Raw genomic sequence first — 9,908 nt, forward strand, 5'->3', positions numbered from 1 at the left:
AAGTTGTCAGTTAGTGTCTAAAAATTGTCAGTTTGTGTCTAAAACTCGTCAGTTAGTGTCTAAAACTCGTCAGTTTGTGTCTTAAGCTCGGGCTTTGGTAGCTAAGCAACCAGGGCCAGGTGGCGGCCACCAATCAGAGCAGGGCAATCAACTGAAATCAACTGCTCCTGTGAAGCCACTGACAGAGCGAAAAACAGCAAAACGTTCTCGAACAGAAAGCATTTTTGTCCAAACCGTAGCTCCTATCATTGATCCGACTTCACTTTGAGCATCCTGAGTTCTTCCTGAACGTCTACATATGTGATTTGTGAAGAAAAATGAAGAAATTGTCTTTTTAGAGCAATCCAAAAAAAACTGGTACCTCTGCTTTCCTCCAGAAATTTTCCCGCCTTTTTACCATGGCGGTCTATGAGGCTGTGGGTGATGTTGGTGGATCATCTGTGCGTCCTACGGCCAAACTATAACTCTGATAGCTTCAGCAGACGAATATGAGTGAGAAGATGAATTTTCTTACGTTTCTATGTGTAAATTATTTCTGTAGAGTGGTATCTGCGGCCTCGAGCACAGTTTCCAAATTTATTTTTTGACACATTTTTCTCTCCTTCTGCACTCTAGCTATGATGTTATCCACTCTAGCCTCTCCATAAGGGATTTTTTTGGCGTGTTTTTGCCCAATAATTTGAAAACTGTTTGCCGAAACCCTTAGAAAAGTCATAGCAAACTTGTCATGGCCGAGCTGGTCGATTTGATACCTTTTTAGTGTATGTGCGACTGAAACTCTGGGAGGAGTAGTTGGCCGAAAAAAAACACGGAAGTAACGAAAGAATAAAATCTAGGATTAAGCTCTGTGAAAAGTATATAGTGTGCTCTTTCAAGCATACTCAATAAGGGAGATTAGTGGCAGGAGGAAGAAGGAAACAGGCTGAACAGGAGCTCTGGGGATTGATACTTATTCACTTCCTCTAATAACTGAAATTTAATGCTATCTCAATAATATAAAGCATTTTTTATATCATATTGATAAATGTGGAAGTCAGTTTTGCCTCTAACATTTTTAATTTAAATGTATAAGATGCAAAAGAATGTTTTTGGTTTGTTATTTGAAACAAAAACGCAGAAAATCAACTGGTTCCATCTTTTAAAGGAATAGTTCAGATTCCGTTGGATGTGGGTTGTATGAGGTACTTATCCTCACTAACACTTTAACCCCAAAGTCAAACAATAAGACAAACCAAAAGTAACAGATGGAGGCAGCGGTCGACCAGCAACTCTCACATTCTGCAAGGTGAAATTACTGTTTTTGACAAAAGGAATCTGGTGGCTGAGAAGAAAGCACGGATGGATATAACAGCTTTAGTTCCCGCACAGACAGGGCTGTAACGGCAACGTAAATGGATGAAAATGGTCCCAAATATGGCATGCACAATATGATTTCTTAAGTGGCTAACTCCTGCCTGACTGTGGAAAAGTATAGAGACTGTATCCCAAATCGGACACATCTGCAATTCCGCCTTTCCGGCATTTTCACGGTCATTTTGAATAAGATCGCCACCACCAGTGTAGGTATAATTGATTTATACATTTTTCACAATCTGCATGTGAAATTTAATTTATGTACGGATATTTACATGTCTAATTACAGTACGAAGGTAAATTTGATAAGAGAAAGCCAATCTGTATTTTTACTGTACTGTATTTTATTGTGAAGGACAGAAGTACGGTCCGGGTGTGTTGATAATGATGGTTGATAATGGTGATATTTATTTGGCTTACCCAGAAACATCCAATTTCCCCTGAAAAACTCAGCAGCCTCTATTGTTTTATTGTTTTATTGTTTTATAGCGAGGAGATCCAAGTGTCCGATTTGGGATACAGTTAGCTCACGGTTAATTCACCGGTGTTAGCGTCATTTAGCCGACTCTGGTAAACCCGAGGCTAACGTACACGGTTAAAACAATATACGGTTAGAAAGATAAGAAGCTAGACTTTAGTTTCACACCATTTAATAAATTGGAAGCATAACAAGATCATTTATATTAGTAGTTAATGTGAAATTTTGATAGAATCTTAGCCGAACAGTGTCTGATTTGGGATACAGTTAGCTCACGGCTAATTCACCGGCATTAGCGTCCTTTAGCCGATTCTGGTAAACCAGAGGCTAACGTACACAGTTAAAACAATATACGGTTCGAAAGATAAGAAGTTAGACTCTAGTTTCACACCATTTAATGAATTGGAAGCACAACATGATCATTTATATTAGTAGTTAATGTGAAATTTTGATAGAATCTTAGCCGAACAGTGTCCGGTTTGGGATACAGTTACATTAGCTCATAACCCACTTCAAAAAATCCAAACTATCCTTTTAAAAGAACAATTTTACAATTCAGTACAATAGGGAAACTTGGGCTTTGGGAAACTGTTTTCTTTTTTTTATTATTTTATGACTTTTTGGAGCTAAAATGATGAATTAATCAATTGAGAATGATTTAATAACCAAAATGATTGTTTAATTGCACTGTTGTAGTTCCGCTGTAGCTACTGTAGCTTACTCTCTAACTAACTCCATGAACTCTCCCATTCAGCACACAGCTGTGACAAAAAAGAAGCACAGCACCCGCATCAGCTGACCCGAGTGTTTGGAAACCAGGATCAGGAAGAGGATATGTGATCTCCACTGCAGCTATTACAATCATGGCTGTTGTTATCTGCCCCCACTGTGAGCCGGAGAGGACGGAATAAAAGACATGCATGAAAAACTACAGAAAGAGAGTTAAAGATTACTACAGAAGAACATACACTGATACACATCTCTGCCCTACAAAGCCTAACTGCAGTAACTACACTGTAAAAAATGTTTGTAGAAATTACAGTAAAACACTGTCAAATTGCAGGAGAAATAGGGTATTAGACTCGTTTAATTACCGTAAATCAAGGAATAGTACAGAACTTTTGAAAAACTGTAGGATAGACACAGTTTCACTGTAAAAATATACAATTTTCAAACAAAAAATCCTAAAAATAAAAGGGGTTTTTCAGTCTAAATTACAGTTTTTGCTGATATTTACATTGAAGTTCACAGTAGAAAACCCACTCATTGTAATTTTTACTGTGAAGTTATGGCAACCACAGCTGCCGGTATAGCAAAAAATATACTGTATATATATATATATATATATATATAAGCCATCACTGTAATACTTTTTCTCACTGTTAAATGTACTAAACACCATATCTCTAACAAAAATATACTGTAATATTTAATGGTAAAATCTTTAATTTATGCAGCATTTATAAAGTATTTTCTTGTCAATTATATGGCAAAACAGCGTTTCTTTTGAAGGAAAAACTTTTTATTTATACAGTAAAAAATCGAATAAAATGTAAATCTTAAACATGAAATCAACAGTGCTAATATCATTTTACCGTAATATTACAAAAAGGTGCACCGTATTTATTACGGTAAAGTTCTGGCAACTACAGCTGCTGTTTTTTACCGTAAAAACAACATTTTTTTGCAGACTGTGTAGTTACTGCAGTCAGACTTTGAAGGGCAGGTCTGGCCCAGACTGCTGCCATCTTAAACTGGTAACCATTGTCAGAGTTCAGAGCCACCTGGCACCAGTTCACTGAGCCCCACAGTGAACTGGTTTATTGTGAGGTTATATGTGTGTGTAAGAAAGGAGAGAGAGATTAGAGAGGAAGACAAAGGAGAGAGAGCCAGTGTCATTTGTCCTGCGTGGACAACACACATGTAACCGGACCCGACAGCCACGGCCATGACCTCACCGGGTTTTTCCACAGACACACACACACACACACACACACACACACACACACATACAGGGCTCATAGCAGGTCCTTGGCGGAGCCTGGCACAGTGAGAGCCGGCTCCCATTCATAGAGTCATGCATTGTAATCCTACACAGTGTGATCACACAGGCATGCTTCACAGCGGAGAATGCTAATCTAAACTAAAAGGCAGGACACAAAGCAGCAGCAGGGTGACTTGTTTCTGATGGGCGGAGCGTTTTGATTTCAGGTGGAAGAAGAAACCTTTGTGACTGTTTCCCATGTGAGTCAGCATTAAAGCGAGCCAAGTAATGTTTCCGAGCTTTCTTACATAATGAGAAGAAGCAGAATGGAGACAAGCTTGTCATACAGATACAACAACAACAAAAGAATTATGTGTAAACTGTGACTAAAAATAACTGCTGTAAATTAGGGCTGGGCGATATGCACCAAAAGTTATATCCCTAAATATTTAGGCTGAATATCGACATACGATATATATCCTGATATTTTTATCGCAAAGTGAGAGCAGATGTTCAAAGTCAAATATGACATGTCACAAGTAGTTTTATTTAAAACCGATTATTTAACCCATTGACGCCTAAAACTTCCTGTAAAACCTCTGGGTGATTTTAAAATAAGCCCCTAAAACCTGAAGTTTTTCTGGAAATTCATCAGAAGTGTCAACGCTTCTACTAAATAATAGATTTTTCAGCCTCTGTAGCAGATAGAAATGAAATTCAAAAAGTATTTGAGAGCTGATACAAATACTTCAAAACGACGTAAACGCTTTCCAGGCTTCAATGGGTTAAGTGAACATAAATACTGTATAACAACCTTTTTAAAAAAAATCAAAGCTCCATAAAGTGCACATTTAAATAAAAAAGAATCTTAAATAAAAATAGCCTATGAAATAAAATAGGCCAATCATTTTCTGAAATAAATATATTCATATGAGAAAAGAATAGCGTACATTCCAAAAGAACTAAATATGACAAACCCTAGTGAGGGCAGCATTTATATATAAAGAGAGAAAACATTTTTGATTTCTTTTATATCTCAGGTGGCGGTATCTTTTATATCGATATATCGCCCAGCCCTAGGCAGAGTGTTTCCTTTGTGAGTGTTTCCCATGTGAGTCAGCACTAAAGCAAGCCAAGTAATGTTTCTGAGTTTTCTTACGTAATGAGAAGCAGCAGAATGGAGAAAAACTTGTCATACAGATGTAACTATGAAAAACAACGTAACTAAAAACAACTGCTGTAAATAGCTGCTGCTGCCAGTGATGGTTACAGGGTGATATCAGGTAAACAGCTGGCCCATTTTCCCTGAAACTGCTCATGCAAAAAAAGTTGGCACAGCTGATGTTTCAAGAACTGTAAGGCCTGAATAATTATATTTTATTACATAATTTCAACACAAAACAAGCAGCGATTGTTGTAGGGGCGAGGTAATCAAGGACTTTCTGCTGACAAACAGTGCATTAGTTGGGAAAAGGGGGCGTGGCTAATCAAAAAGGGTGGGACTTTATGATATATTGTTATGAACTGTTCGGTGATGGACCATCATCATGCATGACAAGTCTGAGGCAGATTGGACAATGTATGGTCAAGTTATACAGTCTCGTGTTTTATGCCAAAACGCCATATTTTGCCGCCATGCCACGTCCACATAGTGTGGCAGTCAGCAAAGCTTTTAATAGCTTTTGATGTCAAAGGCCTTGTTATGGAACTGAACAAGTCCGAAGTCAATCTGATCAAATCTGTAGGAGGAATTTGTTAAAGTATGCGGCGCGGAAATGGCGAAAAACGTCTAAAACGCCATATTCAATCCAACATGGCCGACTTCCTGTTCGTTTTTGGGTATGGCTTCTTGAGACTTTTTGGTGCGTCTTCCCATGATAAATGGATGTACCAAATTTTGTGTCTCTACGACAAACCTGTTTTAGGGGCTCAATTTTAGGGGGCGCTAGTAGGTCATTTTGCTACGCCAATTTCTGAAACCAATGAAATACGTACATTTTCGACGGGGTTGAATTTTGTTCCAAGTTTGTTGACTTTTGGAATATGATAAAGCCCTCAAAAATGCAATTAATTTGCCGTTATAATAATAAACGGACCAATTTCAACAGGGTCCTCGCACTGTTATACTCTAAATATCAGAAACAGTCATTATTAATCATAAAAACACATGGAAAAGGCATATTGTGTTATTTTCCCAAGCAATTTACCAAAACATGACCCAATTTAGCTGATATCACGCTCGTAAAGTCTGATATTCAGTTTTAAAGTTGAGATAAGTGTTAATAAGGGCTGAGGCAGGTTCATATTCTAGTAATCCATGTTGACATTTTCATTGTCTCATCATGACCACATTCAAATCAAAACTCAGCACTTACGTGATAAATGAAAAACAGTTGCAAGTGAAATTTGTGGGAAAATATTTGGAGGAAATACAGTTTGTTTAATTCCAGATGTTTTCTCATGTTTGTTTCAGTTGCGTAAGAAGACATTTCTACCAATAAATGCCAGGATTTTAAGATAAAACAGATCACAAAGAAACAAATGACTATGATTAGGACATGATTTAAGATATTCATACTACTGTATGCAGGTTTAAAAGACTTTTAAAAAATTGCATTTTTCTTTAGAAGGCCATAATAATATGGCCTTATAAAGATAATAATGTATAATAATGTTAACTGTTCTTTAACAAGGTTATTTGTTGAAGCAAGCTGTCTTCTGAATATATATTTGCATTGTCATATTGTTGCAGATTAGTAAAAAGTCCACATAGAAATTATTTTAATTCTCTCCAATTTAGATTCACTTTATCAGCCGCTTTAAGATGAAAAAAAGTCGAAATTATGAGATAAAAAAAGTCATAATTATGAGATAAAAGTCAAAATTGTGAGATAAAAGTCAAAATTCTGAGATAAAAGTCAAAATTATGTGATTTAAAAGTCAAAATTTTGAGATAAAAAGTTGAAATTATACGATAAAAGTCGAAATGATGAGATAAAATGTTGAAATTATAAGATAAAAATCGAAATTATCAGATTATAAAGTCAAATTATGAGATAAAACATTGAAATTATGAGATAAAAAGTCATAATTTTGAGATAAAAAGTTTCAATTATGAGATAAAAATCGGAATTATGAGATTAAAAAGTCAAAATTTTGAGATAAAAAATTGAAATTATACGATAAAAGTCGAAATTATGAGATAAAATGTTGAAATTATAAGATAAAAATCGAAATTATCAGATTATAAAGTCATAATTATGAGATAAAACATTGAAATTATGAGACAAAACTGTAAATTATGAGATAAAAATATTGTTATATTATATTGGTTAGTCCCAATCAGTCCAGCTCCAGTCTGTTGTTTTGCTTTTATGTGAAACTTTTTATGATGCTATCTTGGTCTAAAAATTTGATTTTTAATCTCACTAAAATAAAGGTCACTTAAAAAAATAAAAAATAACTACGACTGTTTTTTTTTTACAGTGTCAGCAGCAACATGTTTTGTGTTAAATCAACTTTCACACTTATTTGCAGGACGTTTTGACACATAATAATAAACCACACGTGTGTGTGACCTGCACTAAAACAGACTAAACCCACACATGAAAAAACACATCGGGCCGAGAACGTCTTTCCAACTAGGCCAACACCTGTTCTCTACTTTACTGCACTTTTCTCAGAATCAAACAGCTTTAGATCACGCTGCACTGGAAAAACTGCTGTCACCCAGACTGTGTAATGTGTGAGCATGCTGTAAAAACAAAAAAAAATGTTGTAAAGAGGACAAGATGTAGTCCTGAGGGGGTTGTGACTGTAGACTGGCAGCATTTTTCCACATGAATGTTTTAACTCTGACGGCTCCAGTTTAACTTGAACACATTTAAGAAATGTATTACCAAGCCACAACACAACTACTTATTAAGCTACAGATGGTATTTAGCACATGAATTACTTTAAAAAGACACAAAATGACAAAAAAAAGACACAAAATGACCACAAAAGACACAAAATTACTAAAAAAAAGACACAAAATGACAGAAAAAACTAAATTACTTAAAAAAGACACCATCTTACTAAAAAAAAGACAAAATTACAAGAAAAAGAAACAAAATGACAAAAAAGACACAAAATGACGAAAAATACACAGAATTACCAAAAAATACACAGAATTACCAAAAAAGACACAAAATGACAGAAAAAGACACAAAATGACAGAAAAAAACTAAATTACTTAAAAAAAGAAACAAAGTGACAAAAAAGACACAAAATTACTAAAAAAATACACAGAGTTACCAAAAAGACAAAAAAAATATTTAAAAAAGACACAAAATGACCAAAAAAAGACACAAAATGACCAAAAAAGACACAAAAGGACAGAAAAAAACTAAAATAGTTAAAAAATAAACAAATTGACCAAAAAAGCGACACAATTATTAAAAAAAGACACAAAATTATTTTAAAAAGACACAAAATTATTTAAAAAAAGACACATAATTACCAAAAAAAGTAATTAAAGGGACCTTCCACACACAACACGGTAAAGTGCCATTCATATAAAACTCACATTAAACTTTCATATCAAGGTGGGGGCCACAAAATATCATCACGAGGGCCACAATTGGCCCGCGGGCCGCGAGTTTGAGACCCATGTTTTAGAGGTTAAAAGTCCTACCTGCCACTGTACAAAATCTGTTGTCGAGTCTGTCCGTCTTTACGATGCTCCCAGAGGTGCTGATTCCATCTGTGGACACAAACAGAGGAGTAAATTACCTAAATGCGTTTTATATACACAATATAAAACAAGCAGGGTAGCTGTTTCATATCTAACATTCTCATTTCAATGTGAATATGTCAGAACAGCATCACACACTGTCGCAGAGAAGTTGATACAATCCCTGCTAGCAGTCTACAGAGACAGATAGAAGTCTGAGATGACACAAAAAAGACATAAAATTACCAAAAAAGACACAAAATTACCCAAAAGGACACAAAATAACTAAAAAAAGACACAACAAAAGACACAAAATGACCAAAAAAGACACAAAATAACTAAAAAAAAACCCCATGCTTCTTAAAGGTAAGCATGTGTCCATATTGTAAAGAGTGAAGTTTTAATGTATTTTTGATCACAAAGCAGGTCTACGTGCTGTGTAAATACTGTGAAAGTACCAAAACGCTTCATCCACAGAGAAATACACAAAGCCTGTGTTCAGAAACGGTGCCTTTAACCCTCTGGAGTCACCAAAAGCACCAAAGCATGACTTCTTCATCACATCCAGACTAGAAAACAAAGCAGCGTCGATTCAAAATCACATTTTATGCTGGACTAGAGGACTAAAAAAGACACAAAATGACTAAAAAAAGACACAAAATGACCATAAAGGATACAAAAAAGACTCAAAAGATACAAAATGACCACAAAAGACACAAAAAGACTAAAAAAGACACAAAATGGCCCAAAAAATACACAGAAGAAGACACAAAATGACTAAAAAAGACACAAAATGACCAAAAAAGGCACAAAATAACTAAAAAAAGACACAATAAAACACACAAAATGACCAAAAAAGACACAAATGACTAAAAAATACACAAAATAGACAAAATAGCCCAAGACTCCATCGAGTTAAACAAGCTGTCAGGACTTCTGTGACGTTGTGATGTCACAACTGTACGATATATAAGTACAAAGTGTTGCTATAATGCCATTACAGTCATTCCCCGGCTGCAATGAAGGTGCAGAGAGGCTGAGTGCGCAGATGTGGAAGACTTGGAAACACGGACCAATCAGAGCAGACTGGCCTTATTCAGGAGACGGGTCTTAAAGAGACAGGCGCTAAAACAGAGTGTTTCAGACAGACAGTATGAGAGATAGAATGTGTTTTTTGAATATTAAAGCATGTAAACATATTCTAGCAGAAGCCCATAATACAAAAATGAACCTGAAAATGAACATAATATGTCTCCTTTAATCCTTTTATCAAAGACATGATCAATCACCATGAATAATGAAATAATATAGAATAAATGAAATACAATAAATCATAAAAATTAAGGAAAATTTATAGAATAATAAGAAAGACTATTCAA

General features: G+C 35.3%; 1 protein-coding gene across 2 annotated transcripts in view; it reads right to left on the reverse strand.

Annotated features, from left to right (window-relative positions):
* hdac7a (histone deacetylase 7a) overlaps positions 1 to 9,908 on the reverse strand; it is a 106,411-nt gene that overhangs the window by 66,530 nt on the left and 29,973 nt on the right. For both annotated transcript variants that reach the window (XM_059333779.1, XM_059333780.1), the window contains exon 2: positions 8,491 to 8,559. In XM_059333779.1, coding sequence (XP_059189762.1) covers positions 8,491 to 8,559 — 69 coding nt within the window. The remainder of the gene's footprint in view (positions 1 to 8,490; positions 8,560 to 9,908) is intronic.

The sequence above is a fragment of the Centropristis striata genome, chromosome 5 (genome assembly GCF_030273125.1).
Source record: "Centropristis striata isolate RG_2023a ecotype Rhode Island chromosome 5, C.striata_1.0, whole genome shotgun sequence".
NCBI lineage: Eukaryota > Metazoa > Chordata > Actinopteri > Perciformes > Serranidae > Centropristis > Centropristis striata.